Source organism: Mchenga conophoros, linkage group LG17, assembly GCF_057382185.1.
Source record: "Mchenga conophoros isolate Kocher_MC1m ecotype Shallow Benthic linkage group LG17, M_conophoros_male_GT1.1, whole genome shotgun sequence".
NCBI lineage: Eukaryota > Metazoa > Chordata > Actinopteri > Cichliformes > Cichlidae > Mchenga > Mchenga conophoros.
The window spans coordinates 23,532,817-23,560,660 of NC_140542.1; the positions used below are offsets into that span (position 1 = coordinate 23,532,817).

The window sequence follows — 27,844 nt, forward strand, 5'->3', positions numbered from 1 at the left end:
GATCACTGACTGTTTTAGGAGCTTTTTGAGATCAAATAGAAGAAAATACATAACATTAAACATGTTAACAACACAAAAGCCATATTAAACACAGGCTACTTTAGACCCGGAAGTAGGATTCGTCGCGTCATCACTGAACAACCGGATTAGCAGCAAGCTGTACTTTAAATTTTTAAACCATAATACAGCGTACTAACAACTTTGGACTCATGAGATAGTCAGAGTTTAAACGTTAAAGTACTGGACCAAAAATTGTGACTTTCACTGTTGTGGCTACGCCTCAGAGCGGTGTTTAGGTTTAGCTAGCAAAAGTACATTATAACGAAGTCTTAGTGATCAATCGCATGCTGTCATTGTTCGCTTCCACGTTAGTTATAAAAAAATTTGCAAAAATTAAAAACTCAGCGAAACAACAAGTGGCTCAGTGTCCCAACATTTGGAAGAAGGGACTGCTCTCACAGCTTGTCCCCCTGACCAGGACGACAGGTCAGGGGGGGAGATATCATCACCCCCACCCGACAATGGGTACCAAGCCCCAAGAGAAAAAAAAACAAACAAAAAAATACATGTGTATATATATATATATATATATATATATATATATATTTTTTTTTTTTTTTTTTTTTTCCACAGGTCAAAATATTGGTACGATAATAAAATCATTGTGTGGTCTGTCTCTAGTCAGACGCAGCAGGGAGGCAGCGTTTCTGTTAAACACAAGCACAGCTGGCCCTCATCTTGTGTGCATTTCCTTCTTAAAAACTGGGTCAGCACGCTCCTAACTTTTTCCATCTCTGCACTGCTAACACTGACCATTACACTCACACCTCTCCATCTGAACTCCTTCACCCTTACTCACACATACTTTGAGTTCTTCCAGCTCTCTCGAGCCTCTGATTTTCTCCCAACAACACAAACTTCTTCAACACTGTGTTGATGTGCGAAGATTTAGGGATTCATTTGAAGATAATCTCTCCTAAAGCTCAGTTTATCCGGTTTGTTGCTGGATTCGGGGTAAAATCTGGGCCGGCGCTGGTCTTGCTGTGCACCCTATAGTGCGCCGTCCTGGGGGCGTTGCTGATCTTGATTCCCCTGTTAGCAAAATTTTCCTGGGGTGGATGCTTTCCAAGCAGACGCATGCTTCAATGAAAAGTCATGCAGGCCACTTGCACACATGTGGTGAACTCTGCATGGATGACTGGGCCTGTTAGCGTCTCATGTGATTGAAAGGTTCAGGTTATAAAAAAGGTGTGCTCTGTCAGAAGAGCAGAACATCTGGTTTAAAGAGGATGCTAAAATCTAATATTTGGGTAATGAAAACACAACAAGGATGAAATTTTCTCAATGTCATGCATAAACAGAGTCTGTGGATCCCGACAGATATACAGATCTTCAGTAGTTTGTGATACTTTCTCCTCAGTCTTTCCACACTTGCACTGAGTAATGTGCTAAAACTAAAAATGAACTAAATGTTTAGCTTATGTTCCACTTTCAAAACGAGCACAAACCAGGCTGCTTGGTGCAGTTTGCACACACCCTAAAGTGAAGCCACATCTGGCGACTTCACACTCACATGCAGTAACTTTCTGTGTCGCTAACATCTGCTGCAGCTCACCAAGAATGACTGAAGTAATCACAATGAGGATTTTGGTGCTGCACCCTCAACAGCTTCAGCTCCCCAGTAACCGGTCATTGAATACTCCATTTTTCCCAAGTGACCAGGAGGTCGTAGGGGAGCAGTCCTCATCAGTAGTTTACATTATGGCTGGGAGTCAATGAGTGGGAATGCCAAAAAATGTGGGAAATATGGGATAAAACATCAGATCCAGCAATGTAGAATATATTCAATTTGAAAGAATTAGGGATTCGAAATGATTACAACAGAAAATACAAACTTAATTCAGAGGTGGAAAAAGCTAAAATGCATTTGAATTAGTCTCAGATAGGTTTTAATATCTTTCTGCTTTTGCAGACTCATGTTGTATAACCGACAACTGTTTGTTTGGTAATACTTTATAATGTCTAAAAGAAAACCTCAAAGACTGACAGATTTGGCATGTTGCAGAGTGCTTTTCTGTGGAAATTCTGCAGAAGTTTGTGTTGAACAAAGCATTCAACAACTTCTGCAGAAAAAGAATCTGCATCTTGAGACAGATTACAGCGATACTGCTAAACATAATAGTCCATTTAGAGGGGATTCATGGAAAATTATGAGGAAATGCATTAATATGTGAAAGAATGAAAGGTTAGGAAACAAATCAGACTGATCAAGTCACTTTACATACAGAAAGACGAGTCAGGAACAGCTGCAGAGACGTTTCTGGCATTTCCAACAGGAGCTGACTCGTCTAGCAGGAGTGACGGGGGGTGAGGAAGGTGGTGGATAATGGGTAGAAAGAGGAGTGAAATGCTAACTCGACAGCAGATGGACAGATTAGCATCTTAAACAGGTCTGGATTGGACTTTTGTTGAGTCACAAGGCAGGTTACCAGCTACTAAAAAAACAAAAACATCAAAGCTGAGCGTTTCTTGGTGCTCACACTGTTTAATACCCAGTTTACAGGCTTTACACGCTTTGATGTTTAATACATGAAATAGTGGAGCTCATGCAAAAATCCCAAAGTCTCACTACAAGCTGCTAAAGCCACTGAAGTTCTGTTTATTCAGCGAATTTAAAGTTTCTAACATGGACAAAATCCTGTAGAGCAGCTCTGAAAACTCGCCTGAAACTCTTCCGTTTAAAGAATTAAAAAAACCAAACATGCTTCTAAAGAGTAAAGAACCAGAGGTCAGTTATCTGTATTTCACCAACAGCGGCTTCGACGTAAAACCGCCTCAAGGCTCATTTAAGGGCTGGGTGTATAAAGTACTCAGAGGGACATTGAACCCACACCCTGCTAACCACACACTGCCATTTAAAACCTTTTATGGTGCCTAAAGCTGAGGGGAGAGGGGGCAGAGAGATAGAGGATGGAGCGAGAAAAAAGAGAGAGAAAGGTAGAAGGAGACAGAAATACAGACAGAGGGATAAATTTAGCTTTGCCTCAAAGAACGAAGGCTCCTGTGGATTTTCCATAATGATCCCTCCCCACGCTGATTACTACCTTCGCTTTGCTCTCAAATGGCTGCACGCCTGCAGCAAGCTCAAGTCTGAGTCCACTTTCAAAGTCAAAAGAAAAGTTGCATCAGATTTGACAAAGGAAAAAAAAAAGTGTTGCTCATCCTCTGTGTGTGTGTGTGTGCACCATCTGCAGACCACTGTCACTTTTAAAGGCCAAAACAATGACATGATTAACGAGATGCAGGAAAGTGAAAAGTCAGAGAGTTTATTCTCAGTGTAGAAGCATTCAAACCTAAAAGTTCAGTCGGATTCTTTAAAAACTTTTCAGTGAGTGCAGTCCAGCTTCGGCATGAAATAAATGTGCATTTAAATGTTTTAAAGCAGGAAACTTTGAATCACTCTGCAGCCATGCTTGTCTGTCAGTTCGGGGTGACAAACATACGGTCTAGGGACAAGAATTGGCCCACCAGGGTTCAATCCTACTCCCTGGATGGATTTGGAAAATGCAAAGAAGGAACAAATAAACTTTGGATTTTTTAACCATCCTGCTCACAAAGGCCTTTAGACTAGTCTGCAACTTCCTGGCAACCACCAATCGTGGGGAGAGTTGTGTATTCGACCGGCTGCTGGAGGTGTCGGGTAGCGACTAGGTGAGACTTCTTGCAGGCTGCCGTGGTCACTAGGGGTGCAACGATATTCGTATCGATATTGAACCGTTCGATACAGTGCTTTCGGTTTGGTACGCATATGTATCGAACAATACAAATTTTTAAATTTATTTTATCAACTTTTCTTCTGACGATGCTGTCTGTGTTGAGAGCTCAGTGGATCTGCGTTCGACTACTCCGCCTAGGCTGCACTGTCGAGCGCAGATCCACTGAGCGCAGCACAAGCTAGCAAGACAGAAGCTAAGCTCATTGCAACATGACAAATTGAACCTCCCCCACCCTCATTCAGATCTGGCCTTTGGAACTATTTTGGTCTTCATGTGAGGTATGACCCTGAAGGTAAGCGCGTCATGGACTAAAGTAAAACAGTATGTCGGATGTGCCACGCAATGGTCAATTACATCGGTGGGAACTACTGCGTTAGCGCAGTTAGCTCGTTAACGTGTTGACGCCGTCCAGCCCCACGCACAGGGCGATTCGCGGTAGCTCGTTAACGGAGATTTGCCGTGTTGTGGCGTTAACGTCATTTCAGATTAATGCTGACAGCACTAGTGGGAACACAACGAATATGACTGCACATTTACATCATCCTAGTGCAAAGACAAGTGGAAGCAGACAAAAACAACAAGCACGCATGCTACAAACTTTACCCGAGTCATTTAGACAGCCGTTAGCACATGATTCTCCTTATGGGGACCTGATATGTTTAATATGCTGCTGAGAATATAGCCCAGAAGAAGCGTATAGTATAGCTTTTATTTTGGAAAGAGACATTTCTCTGTAATAAACTCTCTTTTCCAAAGATGAGTGATTTCTCGATCAGATAGATTTATTTTTTTTATTACTTTGTTGTTTCAGCAACATTAAATTTAAAAACTGTACTTTTGAGTTAAAATATATATTTATAATTTTAATAAATGACAAATTAAAAAAGCATGAACATTTTTTTGTATCGAAAAAATATCGAACCGTGAATTTTGTGTATCGTTGCACTCCTAGTGGTCACCTTTAGCTGGTACGGAAGATGCCGACTTGTCTGCAAACACTTGCTGACTACTACTACTGAATGCAAAAAAAGTGCAACGCAGACCAGAAATGTTGAATGTCCTCCACACAACAGAAAATAAGTGTTTATTTTGTCTTTGTATCCCAATAAATACACGAACTCATGATTATGAGAGACTCTCCTGTTTTTACAGCAGGTCCACAGTAACAAGGCCAGTTTACTTAGTAAGTTAAGACTGAGTTTAGATTTGGATTTAAACCTGAAGAGCTGCACTGACTGGCTTAACTGACTTACCACAAAAGCATTTCTTTATAATTGCATTGCTGCGCATACTTTATTACAGAGATCTTAGGCTGCTTGTCATCAGTTGTATAAATATGATAGGTTTGTAGGCTGAGGTTTGAACTAACGTGGGTTTGACACTCCTGGTCTGTATACTTTTGGTGCGATTGGTCCGCTTGACTTGTGGTGCTCAAACAACCAATAAAAAAGGTCCTTTTCATGAATTTTGACCTGGTTGCTTAGAAAATACTTCCTTAATGAAACTGCTTACATCCAGGTCTGTGGCTTCTCTTTTTCTCTCCCTCTACTGTCCCCCAAAGCAGGTCTTTATAGTATCCCTCTTCAGCAGGTCAGCTGAAGAGGGATACCATAAATATTTGCATCCTATCAGACAGTCCTGAGCCTTAGATGTATTTCAGTAGCAGGAGAACAGATCCAAAAAGAAACTGAGGCTATGTGGCGTTAACAGGGTCATGACCATTGAGAAGGCAACCATCTCCAAAACTGGGACACTTACAGTAAAACTACACAGCTGGATAAGCAGCAGCGTGGGCCAGAAAAATATAAAGAGTTGATTTTTCAGATGAACTCACTAAAGTAAAATGTTCTTTATTCAGACAGTTTCTTCTAATCACTGAGTGAAATCTGACTTATCATGTTATTGTGGAGATTCAGGAAGTGCGACAGACTCAAAACAAAGTCGAGGGAAGCAATAAAACCCACATTCAGCCTTCCAAATACACATTTACAGAAATCCAATTCAAACACATCCATTTCATCCCCGTTTACCTGCTAGTATTAGTCCTACTTGTCTCAACCTGTGTCTCAGTGGTACTCGAAGTCATTGGCCAGTTCAGGTATTCAGAGTCAAAGTCAGACTCAGACTAAGAGTAAACACAGAATTTGGCCCCTTCAATCTGCTATTTTATTTAATTGTCGGGATTTACCTGACTCTAAGGAAGCGTGTGGGTTTACCAAATTACCAGCATAGCAGACAAGTTTAGGCAGTAACCAGAATTCAGGACCAGACGGTAAAAACTGAACCTGAAATGATGAATTGTTTTAATCATTTTAAGTAGCAGTGAAAATGTTGCTCCAGTTTCAGCTTCTCTGATGTGACGATGTGCTGTTTTCCTTTTCCTTAAATGACAGTAAACTGAATATGTTCAGGTTTTTAAAACTAGGGTCATCTCTGGTTCCTTTGATAAGAAATTAATTGATTATTAAAAACCTGTGCAGATGAACTATTAACAAAAGGATATTACAAACTTTCTGTGCTGTCAAGCATCTACAGTTTAAATTTATTGCACTCGTTTGCATATTTATCTAAACTTACGACTTCCATTCATAACCCGGAACCGGATTGTCAAACACGCTTCAGTTTGTAAATAAATCAGACTGCGTCACAGGATCTTTGCGTCATCATTTTGTTCCTGTGCGAAAGTCACAGTCGCCTCTGCGAACAACCTGAAGATCCGGCACCACGCCTGCGCTAATAACAGCTTCTTTGAGCTTTGTTCTCACACTCAGGTATCCTCCTTCAGCACAGACTTGAGTTACAGGTGAACAAATCTAAAGAGGCGTGCCTGGTTGTGACATGCAACGTGAACAATTCGAGCTTAAATCTGAATCCTTGTATTGTAAAATTATGCTTCAGTGATTCTAAGAATAAAATACTGCTGTGAATGTGTGTGTGTGTGTGTGCGCACTTTTGTTTGTGCATTTGTGTGTGTCCCTATGCCCTGAATGAGCATCTCTCTCCGCGCTCTGACACTCATGTTACAGCACACACTCGGACCATTCAGAGAGAGACGGAGCGAGGCCACCGGCGAGCAGGATGCCCTGCCCCGACGGAGAACAGGCTCTGCAGTGTGAGCACACGGGTCAAGCTGTTCCCCCTCTGCTGGAATAAAACACCTCTGTCCCAAAAGTGTGCCGAGCCGCCACCAGCCCATCACATGTGTTCATAAAAGTGCTGGGTTACAGCTGGAGTTACGCTCATGGATAGCGCCCAGAGATTATCTGTAGGTATGTTGAGTGTTATGTAAGGAAAGCTGTAGCGCGTATGTGGAGCAAACGCACACTTTCCCCCTGCATGTCAGTCTCTTGTGCTCACTGCAAGGGCAGCGAGTTCAGCATGTGCTCGGCTTCCTGCCAGACTCTGAAATGGAATTTAAATCAGAGGTTTCTTCCTGACTCCTTTTCCTGAAGCCTCTGACAAAAATATGATCTTACCGTCACTTTCTGTCTCTTCTCCACTTGCTGCAGGTCTTAGCTACAGGTGTATGTGTGAAGAGTGATTTGTTTTCCCTTCTTTGTTTAAGAGGGTCTAACGTGTTTTTCCTTATTTCCTGTCATATTTGTACTGTTGATTTGGCTTCAAACCGCTCTAAACGCCTTCTTTTGTCCACTCTTGACTCTAGCATGATATCAGTGAGAGTGCATATCCCTAATATGACCTCGGCAGTCGATCAGAAGAAAACTGGCTTAAATGGATGTGTGACAGTGGCGGCACTAAGATAAATGCTTATTCGTGAACATGAATCAAGCAAAAATACTCACGTACACAAAATACAGAACTGAAAATAAAAGAACAGACCCCATCACTCCTGCACACAAGCAGCACTCACAGGCAAACACACACAAAGTGAGTCTTTGGATCCATTTTTCTGTTTCTGTTTGCTGTCTTGGGTTTTTTTTTGTGTGTGTTTGCAGTGGTTTTCTATCTCTTGGTGGTTGTTCCATCTGACTACTGTGGTCAGTGTGCATTTCTTTCTGCTTTCCTCCCATGAGTTTCTGATTCTGTGAACATGCTGATGCTCTACAAATACTTTGCATTATTTTGTAGCTGCTTTCACATCAAACTCTAGACAATGTCCCTAAACTCACAAGACTGTTACCTGCTCTTTTTACACATCAGCTTAATCAGATGTTTCAGGATCTTTGTATTAGAGAGCTGGCAGGTCAAAGGGCATTTAACGTCTGACCCGATTGATTCTGACATGCGTCTAGACAACTTCAAGGCAGGACCGCGTGCGTGCGTGAAAATGGCCGCCGTGGTTGTTTTGGGAGTGACCTTTGAATAAAAACGAAAACCATCACGTGGGACGCACACTCTAGTCCAGGCCACCCTGACCCTTGGGCCTGGGCCCAGCAGTCCCAGTGTGTGATTCATTCACGTCTCCACATACAAAAACATCTGGTATTTCACAAGAAAAAGGAGCAGAGATAAGATAAAAGTGAGACAGAAAACAAGTCTAACACAAGTAATGATCCCACAACACTCAAGAGTCATTAAATGACCATTAAGGAGGTTAGAGCAGGACAGATTAGCGTCACTAACGTCTCTTTCAGGTGTAAATCTACTGAATATTCTGTGAAATACTCTGTGAAATGACTCCAAACTATATGTTTTAGCTAGATCTAACTCAAGCACGCAAACACTTCCAACTTCTTTTATCATAAGGTTTTGTTATTCATGTGTTGCTTTGAGTCTCTTTCAACAACAAATAAATACATAAATGAAAACCCACAATTTCCCTTAATACCAGACAAAGACACAAGTTCAGACAGAATTTAGCAACTAACCAGAAACATTTGGTAGTGACCAAGAATTGAGCTAAAAAAGGACAATTATTGGACTATTTGAAAGGTGAAGCAAAACTAGATCTCTTTTCCACACCTGGCAGTAAAAGGCGTCAAGTGGATTGTCATGACGAAAAAATGGTACCACAGGTACAAAAGTCACCCGTCTCTTCAAAAACTCAATTTTTAAAGAGTAAAAATATGAATACACAAGATTTTAAAATGTTTCAATAACTAAATAATTTACACTGGTTTTTTCAGAAAACTGCACAAGACTTGAACAACTTCTTGAAACAGACAGACAGACAAGCCTAAAATATGTATTGTTACTCTACTACAGTGTCACTAAAGGAATTTCACGGGTGAGTGGAAATAAAAGGCTAAAAAGAAACAGGAAAAACAAAAGTAGCGCCTCCACCTTTAAACCAAGCAGGTGTTATCTTTCAAAAACCTGAGAAACCTGAACACGATAAAAGCTTTCAAACAGCGACGGGATGACATGGGAGGAAACGACACGTGCTACCGACGGAGAAGCTTTACACCGTCGAGAGGAATTCTAGCGAATGGCAAAAAACCTCCCTCCCCAGGGGTGGAGGAGGGAGAAAGTGCGAGAGAGACCCGACCCACGACCTGAACGGAGGAACAAAGACTCCAGTCTGCTTCTCAAGCTGCCGGAGATTCAAACACTGCAGGCTTGTTGGTTTCTGCAATCATGCATCCCCCACTGCCACACACACACATGCTATTCATGCCTTACTAAATATAGTGTCCAGTGACCTAACAGGAGCACCTTGCCTCTTAACACAACCTGGGCTGTGTGTGTATGTTGGTGAAGTTTCACCGCAAAGAAACTAAAGTGAAAAGTGTGTTTAGTGTTAAAGATTAACCGATTTGTAAGGCTGATTCTGCTAAAAGTCACAAAATATAAAAAATTTGTTCTTTTAATTTTTATTCTAGATTTTAGAAACAGGTTTAAGGAGATTTGGAGGGAGCACATTTCGCTGATTTGTCGTCTGAATGAACATCAAAAAAGTTTCAGACTTTTGCTCAGCTGTCTTCAGTCTGAGAAGTTCAACCAACTTTAGCCACAAAGTGGGAGATTACAAAGTTTCCGCCAATCAGCAGGCGATGGTGCAAAAAAAGGGGGCTGCACGAGTATATCACCATGCAGTGGCTGGTTTATGTACTTGTTGTTGTAGCAAAACAAAGTAGAATTAGCCACACCTTATAATCTGTGAATTCAGGTGTGTTCAGTCCCATCGGAACAGGTACGACATCAAAATTATGCAACACGTCAGTTTGGGAGGTTCCTCGATATTCCACGATCAACTCCAGGTGTTTTTATTACAAAGGTTTCAGGAATACCAGCAACTCCAGCACGAAGCGTCAGACCACGTAAAGTCACAGAGTGCGGTCGTCACCAACGCTCTGCTGACTCAGTAACTGCAGGGCTCCAAACCTCCTCTGACGTTAACATCAGCACAGAAGCTGAAGGCTGGGAGCTTCACGGCCCCCATGGCTGAGCAGCTCCTGGAGGTGTAATGTGGAGGTGTCCCAGTACTTCTATATATATAGTATATATAGTTTAGGTAAGCGCAATGTGACCTATGGCCAGCAGGGGGCAATGCCGTAGGTTGGAAAAAAGAAAAAGATTTCTTTAACAGCTAGCTAGGTGATGTCATGTTAGCAAAATACTTATTTTACACCACCTGTCGAAGGCACTCTGAAATGAGCTGTGTAGAAGAAGTATGAACCTTATTAACAAACTTTTAAAGCACTTTATAATCAGATCTAACTGATTATGTACATGAAGTTTGAATAAATTTCCATGCGGCTGCAGAAATAACTGCCCAGACATGTTGCCAAGATGGCTGTCAAGTGGCAGGTCTTGCCTCTGGAACAAATTGCCTGCATTTTCCAGTGATCTGCAGTATATAAATCAGTAGATATAACGTATGCAAAATAGAAATACATCAGAAATGCTTACATGCAAATGGAATGGAACCAATATTTCCATTAAGTTGGTAATGATATGCATCTTTCTCTAAAGATTTAGCTCATACTCAAAGCCGCTAACGGCGGGAAAAAGCTGCAAGCGCATCGTGAAGTCGTGGTGGTGAATGATTCAGCAAAACAATGGCTGTTTTTACACATCCAGTGGTGGGTTGTTACCAACGCTGACTTTCACTCAACTTTTGCTCCATTTTTGGCCTCCCCCTGACCAACTGCTTCTTTTGGTAAATGTTTTTGATCGGAAGGCTCACAGAAATGCAAACGGTTGCATAATTTACTGCATTTTCCTGTATTTTCATTTTTCAAAGATCACAGCTACAGCTCTCGGGTCTGCAGGTACATGAGAGGAACTGTAGCCTCGGGTCGTGTTTAAAGGCCCTTCATTCACAGCATGAATGCTCTCTGAAGCTTTAACACAAGTCTTTACCTGTCTGCGGGAGGCTGTCTGTGTTTGTGTGAGCCTGCTTTACTCACTCAAATCTCATCACACAGCCACAACATAGAGCAGGAACACCACTTCTTTCACTTTTGGGGGGGAGGGGGCGGGCAAGGCAGCATGATGCAAATGATTAAATTACAGATTTGTAACGTGGCTTAAAGCTGGGGGGGAAAGGGCTCAGAGAAGTTAATATTAAGTCAATGCAATGTCCTTAGAAAGGATGGAAACAAAAGTCAGGCTCATTAGGCGCCTGTGGTGTCTGATTCCCGTCCTGTAAGTGAGCTGGATTTCTCCCTGCAAATGCCGACGCTCCCCCTTCCTTCTCCACACACACAAATATGCAGATTTGACACACAAACACCTCTCAGTCTCGCTTTCTCCATCTCACTCGCTCGCCTCTTGGCCCACAGTGTTCCCCGAGAAGTCACACAGCTGGGAGACACCCTTCAAGTTACATAACTGCAGGCCTCATCTTACTGAGGCCAGACGCAGCACTCATGTTTCTCTCTTTTTTTCTACTTTAGTCTGCTGCTCTTTTCTCTGCACTGCAACGCCATTGTTTGTGACTAACACCTTCTGTGGGCACATAAAAGCAGAAGCTTGTGTTTATGCAAATAACGTGGTAGAACTGAAGCCGATATAATGTTGACTGCGCGTGAATAAATTCTTTAAATATCCCCACTTTGCATGGATGTCTTTTATAAATAAGATACCTGACCAATATAATAACAGCAGCTATAACGAGTTCATGGTCCGACTCCAGGTTTTATCATCTACGGGACATGAAGCAGCAGCTCACTTTAACACACTTTATAAATATTTAAAGGATACTGTTAGGTAGAGAGCCAGCTCCAAAGAATCCAGCATTAGTAAAGCACTAAAACTAAAGTTATTACTCATTTAAATCTACTTGTTGCAGGGATGGTGGCTCGATGCTCGGAGTCTCCAGATGCTGAAGGATTCTTGAGAATAGCACTGGTAGCTCCAAAGCCACTGGTGTACGAGTGTGGTTGTCTGAATGAGAAAAGTACTAAAAATATCTGCGTGTGCATCTATACTAAAGAAAGAAATACTACATAAATGAGGACCTGGAAATATATATATATTTTTTAAAAGCAATTGCTTTGATTTGATAAATAATGATTTTCAGGAAAGCAGCTTATAAATAAAACCGCCAGATACCTGTAATGAGGTCCACATTATTCATCTCTGCAGTATGAAAGAGTAGAAGTACACAGTGTAAATATACTTGTGTAGAGTGCTTTAAATGTGTGTCTTAGTGAGTCATCTGAGTAAAACCTTGCAGACTGATTTGTTTGAAAAATGTAAAAATGAGTCAGAGGAGCATCCTGGACCCCAAGGCTCAACATCTGAATGGAGAGCAGGGTACTATACACACACACACACACACACACACACACACACACACACACACACACACACACACACACATCCTCCCCCCTCCTCTCTACTAATACCTCATCTAAGTGAGATAAGGGTGATCATCCCCCGCTGAGCAGCTGCAGAGCCTATAACCAGACCCCTGATCGATCATTTACACCCCAGCTAATCGATCACTTACTGTGGTGCTGAGCACACAATCGATTTCTCCGGCCTCGGACAGCTCGCTGAGGTTCCTGTCCCAGTGAAGAAACGGCTCACTGCTGTCCAGGATCTCCATGATTTCCTCCACACAGACTCTCTGTGGCCTTGTTGTTTTTTCCCCTCCTCCTCCAGCAGCAGAAACACAGCGGGGCTCTGTTGCAGTGCAGACAGTCAGGCTGGAAACCTCAAACTCCACCGGAAAGTTCTCCACAACTTTTTGGAGTGAAGGCAAAGAAATAAAAACACAGTCGAAACACGTCCAGTCGGTTCAGATACAGAGAGATAAATGTGGGAGAGGGCTGAAGCAGACGCATTCAAGCTGAGAGCTGTTGTTGTTGTTGTTGTTTATCATCTCTCCTCTCTGGATCAGGGTCCACAGAGTGTTTCCACCAGGCTCCCCTTCCTTTTCTTACCTCCTCCTCTCAGACACAGGAATGTGTGGGAGGAGTCACAGACAGCGAGACGGAGGAAAAAAACAAAACACAAAACACAAAGCAAACTCAAGTCTTAATCTCAGCCTTTAGTACGACTAATAAAGAGCATCAAACATCACAACATATTAAAAACAGAACATGTAAAAGCTCCGTCATTAACTTTTGCCACTAGTTTGAAAATAGTCAGGTTAACTAAGCGGAGCTTCCGGTCTCTAATTTCAAAATAAAAACCCTAATAGTGATTGCAGAGCTTTTTTTCTGGTTGTTGGCAAAGACAAAATGTCAGTAATTTAACAACAACGACAGCAACAATATTGTTTTAATAATAATGATAATAATGATAATACATGCAAAGATATTAATTGCATACAAAAATATTTGCTTTTGTTAGTTGTGATGTAAAAAAAAAAATACTACTACTAGTACCATGTTGTAACAATAATAATAATAAATTAATAATAATAATAGTCAAGTTTAGACATTTGTATAATTATTATCTAAAGCTTATTTAGAGTTTCTTTAAAAAAAACAACAAACAAACCTATTATTATAGCATCAAAGCCTTTACATTTTATAATCAACTTATCCAGCCGCCACCACAACAACAAAAAAGGTTAAGTCTTCAGCTTAGATTTAAAGATTGCATGATTATCTTAGCAATTTTCTTACATTTAAATATAAAACTAACAACGTCAAATGGCTTTCGGGGTTTTGGAAAAACTTTAGTTAAATTCTGTTTCCCAAAAGTTGTTTCTGTTCATCAGGCCGCGGTGTTTTCAGTGGGAGAAACGTTCTCTCCTGAGAACGTTTTGGGGATTTACTTACCTGGATAATTGAGCATGCATCAAGAAATTCTTTGCACACATACATTTCATTGGAACATTTTCAAAGATTATATTTATGTATCTGAAACTACTGCTGCACAATTGTTGCTGTTACAATTGTGAAGGGTGTCTCCTCTAATCCAGTATATTTTTTTAAACATTGTACAAACTATTAACTCTGAATGTTTTTTATGTAGTGTGGTCATTCCAGCATGCAAATATTACACAATGTTTAGATGATTGTAAATTTAAACTTAAATTAATTTATCCCTAGGCTATCTCTTAAAAATGTAACAAAAATAAAATAAAAAATGTTTTAATTACAATATTAGAAATAATTAGAGTAGTGTGATTGTTTTGAAGATTGGTGCTGCTTGAGATCTAATGGTTAAGTATGACGCATATTTTTTTCTAACTTCTTGCATGAAAATGAATATTATAGTGTTTTTCTTATTAAAAGAAAAAATATCAATTGTATATTTCTAGTCCGTGAGTTATGAAGGAAAATGAAACTAAGCAAAGTTACAAACTAAAGTCAATCCTGTCTTTCAAAAAACCTTTTATTTTTTTAAATAACCCGAAGCTACTTCCGGTATCACTGTGGTTGATTGGACTTGAATCCACAGGGTTCTCCCGTAACTCAACCGCCCGCCCACATTCGTCCGCCTGACCAATCACATCTCTTCTGTATTTAAAGCTCCTCAGAGCCTTTCAATGACAACCTGCGCAGCCAATCAGGAACTTCAAAAACTCGTGCGACCAATTACTTTAGGCCAAGAATACCTTCTCGTTTTAATCCCACCCCGGCTGCTACTGAAACAGCCAATCACATTATTCTGGTTAAAACAAAAACACGGGTTTAAAGAGTTCATTTTAAAACAATATTTGAAAAAAATATATACCTTAACTATAAAAATTACATTTTCAGCTTATTTCAAACGTTTTCTCTCATTTTGTTTTGTATATTTACCCAATATAAAGTAAATTTTAAGTGCATTTAATAAATATTTTAAACAAATGTTGTTTATTGTATCTTTAGGAACATATATGTATTAAAACAAACAAACAAACGTCTAGTATGTCCTTTCTGAACAGTTCAGTCACCGTGCAGGAAGGAAATGAAGATAAACAGATAAGTGCAACTGACAAAAGAGTGACAGAGCAGAAAACAAGAGTAAATGTAACTGATAATATTTGTCAAATTCCCCACATAGTAATGTGGTTATAGCTATAGATGACTCATGCAGTTAATAATGAAAACAGCAGAAATTAAAACCAGTCTTAAGGAGTCGAAATTTGCGAGACATGTGAACCTTGACCTCCAGTGAAACTGCTTTTCACTGGAGCAGAGCTGGAAGAAAAATGCTGACAATACTTTAATTTTTTCTTTAAAGGAAGAAAAAAAAAAGGTAACATGGGGTCAAATGGGACAAAACTGCTACCACATCAGAGATGTATCTTATTTTGCAGAAGCGTCCACTCCTGAGGCTGATCATGTAGCAAGACAAAAATGTGCAAACTGCACGCAGATTGCAACACTTGAGATGACTTTGCTTCCAACACAGCAGCTTTCTGCTTGAGGAAGAGACAGGAAGCAGTTTAATTAAACTCAGAGAAAAAAAGACCTCCCTTTGAAGCCGTTTAGTTTCAGAGACAGGCACAGAGATTCGATTACCTGCCATAAATCTGATTTTAAGACCATCTGCAACACATCAACATTTCACGCGCATGGAGAAACAAACCTGTTTTGTGGTGATGCATTTTACACATAATCCAGTGACTTTCTGAAAGCTTTACTGCATTTAAGAAGCAGGAGATCACGTTAGGCCATACAAGACGACCTAACCTGTGAGTTAACCTCGGCAGCAGCTACTTGAAATGAAGATTATTGCTGCATCTTTCCTAGAAAACTCAACGATTTCAAGCATAAAGCGTGACGGAGATGCGATGAGGGAAAATAACTTGCAGGCAGAATTTAATTTAAATTTCGAAACAGGTTTGTGGGCGTCCCTGTGAAACTGGCTCACAGGGTAAATTTGTCTTACTCACCATGAAACAACTTCAGCTTATAAAGACAGTATGTCTTTACTGGCACAAGGAAACAAAATCTATAACATTACAAGTCACAGTAAGTGAGAGCAGAGTGAGAGCTGCTCTTAACAGAGCTACAACTTTTCAAAGAGTCCCCAAACTCAGAGTTATGATTCAGGAGAAGCGTTTAGAACACTTGGATGGATTAAACAACATTAAAGTTATCTGTAACGTCTAAGTCATAATCAGTAGGTGTACATTTACTACAGCTGAGCTCTTTCTGCTCCTCCTGAAGCCTCAAAGACTTCATGTGCACCAGCAGGTGGTGCCGCAGCCAAAGATGATCATAGCTTATCCTGTCCGTCCTCCCGGCTTCTTGTGAAAACAGTTCCTTTACTTCACATCCTTGAGTCTTATTTTGGTATAAAGAAGAAAATACAAAAAGAAGTCGCCTTGGTGTTTGGTGGAGACGAAGATGGAGAGGAAGGTCCTTCAGGTTCTGTCTCGCACGTTATCGCTCAGGAAAATGATGTTGTCTGCAGAGAATCAAAAAGAATCAGAGAGGAGAACATCGGGGTGACATGTTGACAGAGTAGATGTGAGTCACTGGATTTAGGCTTCAGCTGGAAATCTACGCTTTAACAAACAAACAAAAAAACCCTGAATCCTGTGCAAAAGTCCCAGCATTTTATGTCTTTCTATTGGCTGCTACTGCATATGAAACACAGAGACACCACCACACAGTAAAAAACAAGTAATAAATGCCGGCAGTGCCGACGCAAAGAGTATCCGGCAAAGTCTAAATCAGGCCCGAGTGTGTTTGTGTGGGTGTTTGACCTGACCTGCGATGATGGTGGTGGCCTGACGTCTGACTTGGTTCTTGTCCACGTATTCGCCGTAGTCCAGCTTCCCCTCTACTAGAATCCTCGACCTGAAAATGACAATGGTTCATTCGCACAATGTTCTTTTATTCTGAAACTCCTAATGTGATGAAGAGATTCTGGAGCTTTAAAAGACCATAAAAGCATATTTTTATATCTGAAAACAGAAGTCGTAGGAGTCACTGAGTAACTACTTCTTACTCAAAATACCAAAGACCCCCCCCCCCCCCACCGAGGAGTGTTTTTACTCTGCAATACTAATAAAATGCTGCATGTCTTTATAAGGTAAAGAAGCACTACAAGTGATTTTACATCAGGTTGTGTTTACTTGTCACGCAGGCTGTGAGAACAACCTGTTCCTGCCTGGCAGCTCCAACGTCAGCATCTTTGACTTGATATAGCCCCTCTCCCTCCTCTGCACATGTCCAAACCATCTAAGCCTCGCCTCCATCTCTAACTCTGTCACAAAGGTGGATGCTGATTCTTACAGTAACTACTGCAAGCTCTAAATCTACAATGCCAGACAAGTCACTGGGAGTGGGTATTCTTCATATGGCCATCTCACATAATTCCCACTCACATACCGGTCAAACCTTCTGTTTATGAGGGGCAGCCAATCAGAAGAAAGCCAACTCATGTCTGACAGTGGATAAACACAGATAGGATTACTCTGATTACTCTGTGATTGGCTTGGGTTTGGGAACATTTAGAGAGCTGGTAAAAATAGTCATGCAGCTTTATTCCCCCTTTCCCATCTGCAGCAGAGCAGTAAATCTACACATGTATTCACAGCTAAGTCTTCTGCCTGTACAGGAAACATGCAGGTCCTACCCTTTTTTGACGTACTGGTACGCCACGTCTCTCAGACCAGGTTTGAATATAGACACACGATGCCACGTCGTCTTCTGGCTGATGTCACCTGGAATTAGAAAACAGCAGCAGGCGAATCAGATTAATTGGTATTCAGACTCTCCAAAGAAACAAGAGCGCTTGAAATACCTTTAAAAACCGAGCTAAGCCCAAGAGAACATGAGAAAAACAGTCAATCCTCTTATTTGGAGTGTTATTCATTCTAATATTTAAACACTTTAAAGGCTGCCTGCACAGCTTTTCTATCACAGTGAGCTATGAAACGTGTCTCATCAGTTGTATTTATGATTTCTAATGACGATCATGAATGAACCATAAAGGCTGGAGTGTCTGATGATGACTGAGCCCAGTGCAGAGGCACATGAAGAGCAGCTGTCTAGACTCAAAACCTTGAAATCCAGCAGTAGTAATGAATAACAATCTGTTAACGTTCGCCGACGCCCTCTAGTGGCAAATGCAAGCAGTTGCATCCAACTTTGACTGATAAAACAGTGATGTCACAACAACATGAATATCCCACCTTCAATAGAAGCTCCAGTTAATCGTTTATTTTGTTAAAGTCTATTAGTTTCCTAAATAATTTCTTCCTTCTTGTTACCGAAACATCATCCAGATAGTTTATTATATCTCCTTTATTTGCACCCTCTCATCAGCTCACTCAGCTTTATCAGTGCATTTTTAATATATATTTATTTTAGCATTTAAACCTTTTCAAAGAACACTTGACCTTTTATTTCACTCTAGCTTCAAAATTTAAGCTAGAATGCAGAGAATGCGTCTGCTACTCAGTGACTAACACAGAAACACCGACACTGAAATGCTCGTGTTTAATTCAGGGACGCAGGCAAAGAAAAATGAGACCTTGAAGTGCAAACAGCCCTCACCCTGCAGAAAATGCATGATATGAAAAACATCTAGCAGCAAAAACAGCAGATAATATCAGTTCACGTTGATCTGCAGATACGGATCAAAATCATGCAGTGCAGTACGTAAATATGACTGAGCAACAGCAAAATGAAACAAAGCTGACCAAATCATCACAAACCCTGTTGAATGTTGGTGCTTTCAATGTGTAAAACCAGACTGAACCAAATCAGAATAAAAAGAGGGGTGTTGGTTACTTTAGTAAATCTGAGCTGAAAGATCAAGCTGAGAAATGTCACATTTCAGAGGAGGACATTTCAGTTTATTCACAATTAAAATACGATAATATATAAAATTGTTATGTTTGTAAAATGGGACTCCCCTTAAGCTAACCACAGCTTATAAGTACAGACTCAAACAACAAGCAATATGCACCAAATGCATATGTACTAACCTAAATCACTACACTATCCCAAGATTACCCTAAAGATCCTAACATACAAACAGCACTAATCCAACACATCAACATCAAAGATGTCAAAGTCATATTACAATGTGGGACACACACAGCCCACTTTGATCTTAAGTGAAAATGCCCTTCTCTCTCAAATTTAACTATTTAATCCATGAGATATATCAATATAAGATAAATAGGTCAGTGTCAACAGTATGTTCTAGTTTTTCTACATGATAAATAAATGCTGCTGTAGTAACCGCCCTGGTTCACATTTCCTTAAGATGTGCAGTGGGTCTGATTGGAGTCTTTCTTGGGCCAATTCTGGCCTTAATTCTTTACACATGAGAATAATAGTATGAACATCAGTTGGAGGTGTATTGTAAGTTTTTAGTAGATCTTTTGTTGGGTCTAAAGACTACATTATACACTCCTACCTGGTGAGCTCATTTCTCCCTCTCCAGAGCGCCACATCTCATTGGTCGCTAATGAGAAGATGGTAACCGGGTTTCGGCCCTCCACCTGTCTCATCACCGGGTCTTGGCCGACCCGACCTAACAGCTGCACCCGGTTTATCGCTGAAACAGATACAGACAGCATATTTATTACAGTTAGCCCAGCGTTTATGAAAATCCCCTTTGAATTAATGTGTAATAACTAGACGCAGTCCCGGTCCTCCATGATGAGAAAACACTGCAGCGACCTGATGTTCTGATCTCAACCCATCTGAACATCTGTAAAAAGATTCGAAACCCCTCAAAGCAGAGAGAAGAGAAGCTGGAGAAGAAATTCACTTACATCTCTCCAGGATGAGGCTGGCGTCTGTACTCCTGTACCTCACCGCCTGCCGGATGATCTGAGAAGGAACAGCCAAATAGTTAAAATACTTCAAAATGTTGGCAACAAGATTTTTTTTTTAAATATATATTTACAATTTCTACTTTTTTCCCCATTCCATCTGTTATTAATTACAATACCTACAAATCATAAATCTAATACTGATTTTATCTGGTACGGTTTATATAGTCCAGCGCCGACCATTTCCTCCTCACCTGTGCTGATGCACTTCTAAGCATCTTTCTTCTGACTGAAGACAAACACAGCAGCTGAGACTGATACAGTGCAGATCTGAAAAACACAATAGAAATAATGTGTGGGCTGCAAATATCTTCCTTAAGCTTGAAAGAAAAAAAAGATTATAGTTAACATAAATATGTTATCATTGCACTAAAATATCTCCCAAAGTAGCATTTCCTTCCATCCATCCATCCATCTTCTGCTGCTTATTCATGTCTGGGTCGTGAGGGCAGCGATCTAAGCAGAAGCTCAAACATTCCTCTTCATTTCTTCTAGTGCGACACTGAGGCGTTCCCAAAGCAGCCAACTGGACCACCTGGACTTGTCCGAAACACCTCAGCTGGTTCATCTTGATGTGGAGGAGCAACAGTTCTACTCTGAGCCCACAAACCTTCAGACGAAGCTCATTTCATCCATTTGTACATCTAACTTCCGCTTTCAGTCCTCAGCTGGTGAAGGCAGGAATGCTGACTGACTCGTTCACGAGTGAGAGAAACTATTTTAATCAGCAACAACAAACAGGATGTTTAAATGTGGCTGACTACATGCTATCTGTTTAGTTTTATTTTCATGCATTCTCTTTAACTGTAAAGTGTATTTTGGAACTTCATATGGAGCTGAAGAAGAGTTTCCAATTAAGAAGTGTGTTTAAATCACAACTCCAAGCTTACTCATTGCAGCTGCACATTTAAAACATATTATACACCGAAGTCACGGCAATATGTGAATATGAGAAAAACTACTGTGTTTCTCCAATTTTCTCTGGCTCAATGGACGTGTTTATTGAGACTCTGGAAGTCTACAAGACTGTGAGTCATAACTAAAAAGACTAAAACTAATACTGATACTAAAAAACTAAACATTTTTAAACATTAAAAGCTAAAATGAAGTGAGAAAATCAGCTCTAGTAACCAGCAAAATAAACAGAATTAAAAACAAAAAGCCAAAAGGAAATAAAAATGAGAAATAATTAGAAAACAAAAAACTATGATACCTCTGAAGTGAGCCAGACCAGTGAAACTGTGAAAAATCTGTAAGGTTAGCAACAACTAAAAAAGTCCTGGTAGTTCCAGACTGTCCTGTAATTGTAGAACATAAATGTTTTTGTTACCTCATATTGTCTGTTTATTTATTTTTTTTATTAACACTGTGTACTCGGTATATTACACAAATACAGTTTGTAGCTTTCACTTAATTACTTTAATGTAGTACCACTGGCCATGACATAAGTCTTTAAAAGTAGAAAAACAGCTAAACTTACATACAGTTAATAGTCTAAAATGTTTAGCCGGATTGTGTTTTCCGGGCCGATTTTAGACACCATGCCTTATGTTTTACACCTTTGCTTTGTAGTAACTGCTCAACGTGACCTGGTGCATTTCAAGATAGCTATAGGGTTGCTTTTACAAGGCTCGAAGTCAAAAATGTCAATAAATAAATAAATAAATAAAAAAGATCTACTCAGAAGCAAACTGCTATTACTTTATTTTGAAGAAACAAATACACAAGTAATTTTTATAACAACCCACATCTCTTCAATGCTAGTTTGTTAATAATGCTAGTTTGTTTCGGTGATTTAGAAAGAGTTTTACTAGTAAGTTCATATTTTATATGCAATAAAGAGAGTTCAGAGTTAAGCTAGCAGAGAAATTAGCCCAGTTTATGTAGCACCGACCACCAGAGTCAGAGCTCCGGGTTCTCAGAGGAGCATCGAGGCTTGAGAGCTCTCCCGCCATAGGATGCAGACTCGAAACAAACCCCCAGTAATCAACGATTTTCTCCCCAAGCGCGGATTTACAGCGGGGAGCACCTGGAGACGAACCCGTGTCACAAAACTGTACAAAAATGAGCTCCTCAGTGGCCACTAAAGAGCCGCTTATAAACTTACCAGGTGCAACACTTCACAAGAATCTTCTGTAACCTCACGCTACTTCCGGTCCGTCTCCAACAAGAGTCCGACGTTCCACGTGTCGTTAAAGCGCTTTTCCGCTTTAAGGGCCTTTATTTTTCGGCTGCTCCCTGTAGGGGTTACCACTGCCTCCATCTCACTCGCTCTCCTTTCTGAATCTTCCTCTTTTCCTCTTCATCTTCATCCTTTGTCCCTATTCATGTTGGTCGCTCCCTATAAAAAATGTTATCCAGAAAAGAATTACTAACAATTCAAACACAAATTACCTTTTACAAACATATAGTGACAAATATTCATCTTATTGAGCTCTGGGTTATGGAAGCTTGTTTCCACCTCTGAAAAAATATTAACTTAGAGTTAAACTATGTGTTTATGCCATAGTTCTAAATACAATGATCTATTTTGTGATATTTTAGTCTTTAAGTAGATATACATACTGCTTTTTATTCCTCTTGGTTCTCGAAACCTGTAAGCTGGGGGTAGAGTGAGTCAAAAACAAAACACGGTGAATCTAGCTCCCCTGCAGTGTAGCAGTATATAAACCAGAATTATCCCAGCTGATTTCCATATTTGCATTAATAATAATTCAACATAAATAGGAGATGATCCTGATAAAGGCCAGTCTGCAAATATACCATTCTCAGAATCAGAATCAGAATCAGAATACTTTATTGATCCCTGGGGGAAATTATTTTTTGTTACAGTGCTCCATTTTAAACCAACATTAAGACAAGACAGACAATACGCTAACTAAGAATAGTACAATATATACATATATATACATACATACATACATAAGTCACTTATAAATAAATAGTTGGAAAAGAAACATGTGTAGTTGTAGCAGCAAACAGTGTGTTAAGTGGATGCGTTGTACAGGGAGATGGCCACAGGCAGGAATGATTTCCTGTGTCGTTCAGTGGTGCTTTTCGGTAATCTCAGTCTCTCACTGAACGAGCTCCTGTGACTGACCAGCATGTCATGGAGTGGGTGGGAGGTGTTATCCAACATTGTCTTTATCTTGGACAGCATCCGCCTCTCCGACACCACCTTGAGGGAGTCCAGCTCCATCCCCACAACATTGCTGGCCTTACGGATCAGTTTATTAAGTCTGTTGGCATCTGCGACCCTCAGCCTGCTCCCCCAGCATGCAACAGCATAGAGGATCGCACTGGCCACCACAGACTCATAGAAAATCCTCAGCATTTTCTGGCAGATGTTGAAGGACCTCAGTCGCCTCAAAAAATAGAGACGACTCTGGCCCTTCCTGTAAAGTGCTGTGGTGTTTTTAGCCCAGTCCAGTTTATTGTCAATGTGTACTCCAAGGTATTTATAGTCCTCCACAATGTCAACACTGACCCCCTGGATTGAAACAGGGGTCAAGTGTTTCCTGGTCTTCCTGAAGTCCACGATCAGTTCCTTGGTCTTTGCCACGTTGAGCTGCAGATGATTCTGCTCACACCACGTGACAAAGGAGTCGACCACAGCCCGGTACTCTGTCTCATCATCCCTGCTGATGCATCCAACCACCGCAGAGTCATCAGAAAACTTCTGAAGATGGCAGGTCTCTGTGCAGTGGCTGAAGTCTGTGGTGTAGAGGGTGAAGAGGAAGGGGGAGAGGACAGTCCCCTGTGGTGCCCCTGTGTTGCTGATCACCTTGTCAGACACACACTGTGGGAGACGTACATATTGTGGTCTTCCTGTCAGGTAATCAACAATCCAGGACACCAGAGAAGCATCCACCTGCATCGCTGCTAACTTATCACCCAGGAGGGTCGGCCTGATGGTGTTGAAAGCACTGGAAAAGTCAAAAAACATGACCCTCACAGTGCTCGCCGGCTGGTCCAGATGGGTGTAGACACGATTGAGCAGGTAGATGATGGCGTCCTCTGTTCCGAGACGAGGCTGATAAGCGAACTGAAGGGGATCCAGGTGTGGTCTTACTATGGGTCGCAGCTGGTCCAGGATGAGCCTTTCCAGGGTCTTCATGATGTGGGAGGTCAGTGCCACGGGCCTGTAATCCTGGGGGCCACTGGGACGAGGCGTCTTTGGTACTGGGACGAGGCATGATGTCTTCCACATCACCGGGACCCTCTGCAGACTCAGACTCAGCATAAACAGTTTATGAAAGACTCCACACAGCTGGGGGGCACAGGCCTTGAGGACGAGGGGACTCACTCCGTCTGGTCCAGCAGACTTGCCTGGTATGTTTTTAAACTTAAGTAGTTGTTTTTGGTCTTGTGATGCTCACATGATGCTTTATTTTTACCCCAAACATTGAATATTCCCACTGACACTGAATTTATTTAAAAATTAGTTTTGAAATGGTCAGGGATCGAGTTGATAAAGTACAAGGAAATTTAGAAATAAGCTTTAAAGATTCAAACAATAGTTCTGGCACATAAAGAGGACAATTAAACAGAATTAAATCGAGCTTTTATAATGAAGTAATAAACTATGAGCAGGAAACTGCGAATATTAACGTGTAGAAAACGAATTCTTTAGGCCTTCCAGCAGAGGGTGCGCTCGTTTTCCAGATCTCTCGGTGGCGCGCTGCTGACAGCGGGGTGGAGTTGTTGTTTGGTGGGATGCGAACTTTCTACAAGACAACACCCTCGCCTCTGACTTCACACTTCACACACGCACATCAGCACACACTCTCTGCGGTAGGACCATCACGATAAGCTGTCAGTGCACGGGTCCGGGCCATGTTGCTCATAATCCACCTTTTAACCACTTTGGGTGAGTTGAAGTTTTAATTTGAACAACTTTATTTGGCTAAAATTAATCTGCTGGGACATGTTCGCTCCCATCACATGTAATGAGAGGCATCTGTAAACGATTATCCACCGTTTTCCTGTTCCAAAACAAATGCTGGAGGAGAGTTTAAGAGCTAAATAAAACTTTCAGTAGAGCACTTTCCCACAGCTGCGCACTTAATTCTCATCTGAAGAGTAAATTCATGTGATTCTAATTGAAATAAACTGACCGCAAGCCTGCTCTGTTTCTGGCTTTTATCATTAAAACCAAAAGAAGAACGAGGCCAGTGCTTTGTGCTGACATCTCACTGACACCAGTCTCTCCTCCCTGCAGCCCTGTGGGCTCCTGTCAGGGCACAGCAGGTTCCGCAGTTCCCAGATATTTGCACCGAGGGCAGCTGCTACCCAGCCACAGGTGACCTGCTGATCGGCAGGGCGCACAAACTCACCGCCTCCTCCACCTGCGGACTGAATGAGGCCGAGAGCTTTTGCATCGTGGGACACCTGGAGGTAAGAAAGGATCTTTTTTAGAGCACAGGTAGCAGAGAAGGCTCAATTGAAGGCTTCCTGCACGTGTTTTGTGTTTAATATCTGCTTTACAAAGTGCCAAAAGAAGATAGCCTTTTATATAGACTTTTTTAAGCCTCACTTGACCACTCTGTTTTTATAATTAAATGAGCCTTCGTTTTTTCTAATGGCTCATTTTCTTTTTCCTATATTCATGACTAATATTCCTTTGCTTTTTTGTTTTATTCTGTTTTTCTCCATTATCTACAGTTACAAAAATAAGAAAAGAAAAGAAAAAACAACCCACAGAACAAAATATTGGGGCAATGATAAATATTTTCTGATATCAGTAAGGAAATAGGGTTATCTCTAATCTTTACATAAAGTCAATTTATTCCGATTTTGGTCAAAGATACTTGCCTTAAACTTTAGATGATAACTCCAGTGTGTTTTAATGTCATTAATTATGATATTAAATACTTTTATTCAGAAGAATATAGGGTTAGCGTCAGGGCTTATGCAGCAGTAAAGCTAAGCTAACGAGTAAGAGCTGTGACAGCTACAGCAGCAGAAAATCTAACAACAGGAAACTGAGGCTACAGTTCACACAGGCTGACCAAAACTGGACAACAGAAGATGATGAGCTCTGATGAGTCTCAATTTCTGCTGCATTGTTTGGATGGCAGGCTTGTTGATGGCAACAACATGAGCGCATGGATCCATCCTGCCTTATATCAGCAGCTCAGGCGGGTGGTGTTTGTGCTGGAAAGCTGTGGGGGATATTTTCTTGGCACACTTTTGCTCCTTTAGTGGACAGGTGGATTACTGCATTTTAACTACTGTACATCTGTTTATTGGATCATAATTACAGATTCATATGCACGCAAAAATATACATAGTAAGGTTTAAAAAGGTACTACGCTTCATCTCACCACTTGTGAATACTTGTCCTCGAGTGTTCTCTCATCCAGTGGTTAGACTCGAGTAGTTTTTCTTTCTCTTTGATTTGAAACCACGGTTTGTAAAAACAAAGCGTAAACTCAAAGCTGTGGTTGCCTGCAGAGCAGATTTTTCCCATTGGGATGATTCTGAATATAATCAGAAAGAAAATATATTGACTGTAATTATATGTGACAGTTCATATATGTCATACGTCATTTAAATGCAACATTTAAAGGATGTCAGTAGAAAAAGCAAACATCACTGATATATAAGAGTGGCATTCACAACATGAGCAGTTTCCTTACAGCACAACACTCATGAACTCAGGCCCACAGTTCAACCATGTGAAGCAATTCTAAGTCTCAGTGGACTTCGTGAACCGTCTCTGTAAACAGAGTTGTGGAAAGAGACGTTTAGCCAACCAAATTATTTCATCTTGGTGTTTCCTGCCACTACAGTATTTCTGTAACAGATGGCTCAAAGGCCTGCTGGATTGTTGGATTTCTGTAGCTGACATCAATTTTCAGAGCTTTATTTCTGAAATTTTGAATATTTCTAGCTTCACATTTTTCTAGATGCTGCTAGGGAAGCTTTGCATTATTGATAGTCTATTTATTATTTGTGTTTTACTTATACCTTGGCCTCAGTGTAGCTCCTCTGACTGAAATAGCTGGAAAGCTTGCCTCCACCAGTGTGTGAATGTGAGAGTGAATGAATAGTGGAATTGTAAAGCGCTTTGAGGGTCTCGAAAAGCGCTATATAAATGCAATCCATTATCATTAAAGCTGTTTTAGCTTCTCATAAACATAAGGTTTTAACAGCTAGTGGGTCGGTCTTCTAGGCTCACAGCTAGATCTGTGTGCCTAGAAGACCATATTAGGCACAGGCACACAGAATGGCATCATACAGAGCCAAAAGCAGAAAAAACTGCCAGAAACAGAGCGTCTGAAGATTGAGGTTTTGTCTTGGTTACACACAGATCTCACTATTTGAAACTCTGGCCATGCTTAATTCACCAATGTAACAGTACATATATATCTATATATATATATATATATATATATATATATATATATATATATATATATATATATATATATATATATATATATATATATATATAGATATATATAGATATATATAGATATATATAGATATATATATATATAACCGGAAAAATATTAAAGGTTCACTTTAACTTTGTAGAATTGTATTTGAAAAACTGACCATACTAACACAGGGAGTTTTACATTTTAAATGATTTCACCCTAAATAAAGTTGTTAAACACTTTACTTAAATATTTTTCTTTCCTTATTGCCTCCCTGGCTGGCGATCATTTCTGCATCATTGTCCAACATGAAACACAACTTTTAAATCACAGCACGCCACTTCCAAACACATTTGTGTGTCAGCTTAACTCACTTTAACAAGCTAATGCAGTTCTCCTGCTCCCCTCAAAAGCACTTTCATATCTTCACGACTTTGATAAATTTGATTAGATGATTACGTTTTTGAGAAGTCCCTCATAGCTGCAGACAAAGTCCCTGCAAATGGTAGAAAGTGGGTCAGGTGTAAATTGAAGATTTCTATGACTTATCGCTTTTGAATTCTGTCAACATACATTGTTGATAT

General features: G+C 40.6%; 3 protein-coding genes across 3 annotated transcripts in view; 1 reads left to right on the forward strand and 2 right to left on the reverse strand.

Moving 5' to 3' along the window:
• The window catches only part of creb3l2 (cAMP responsive element binding protein 3-like 2), a 35,198-nt gene extending 21,932 nt beyond the window's left edge, over positions 1–13,266 (reverse strand). Inside the window, exon 1 of the mRNA XM_085252300.1 lies at positions 12,637–13,266. Within this exon, the coding sequence (XP_085108426.1) occupies positions 12,637–12,735 (99 nt within the window). The 5' untranslated portion in view covers positions 12,736–13,266. The remainder of the gene's footprint in view (positions 1–12,636) is intronic.
• Positions 13,267–14,922: 1,656 nt separating this feature from the next.
• Positions 14,923–22,062, reverse strand: ssbp1 (single-stranded DNA binding protein 1). The gene is made up of 7 exons (XM_085252344.1): positions 21,983–22,062; positions 20,070–20,145; positions 19,816–19,873; positions 19,455–19,595; positions 17,661–17,748; positions 16,791–16,879; positions 14,923–16,484 (listed from the first exon to the last, which is right to left on the reverse strand). The coding sequence occupies exons 2-7, from the start codon at positions 20,091–20,093 to the stop codon at positions 16,441–16,443; spliced, it is 444 nt and encodes a 147-aa protein (XP_085108470.1). The 5' UTR covers positions 20,094–20,145; positions 21,983–22,062; the 3' UTR covers positions 14,923–16,440.
• Positions 22,063–24,622: 2,560 nt separating this feature from the next.
• lamb1b (laminin, beta 1b) overlaps positions 24,623–27,844 on the forward strand; it is a 31,113-nt gene continuing 27,891 nt past the window's right edge. Inside the window, exons 1-2 of the mRNA XM_085251654.1 lie at positions 24,623–24,745; positions 25,097–25,272. Of these exons, the coding sequence (XP_085107780.1) occupies positions 24,712–24,745; positions 25,097–25,272 (210 nt within the window). The 5' untranslated portion in view covers positions 24,623–24,711. The remainder of the gene's footprint in view (positions 24,746–25,096; positions 25,273–27,844) is intronic.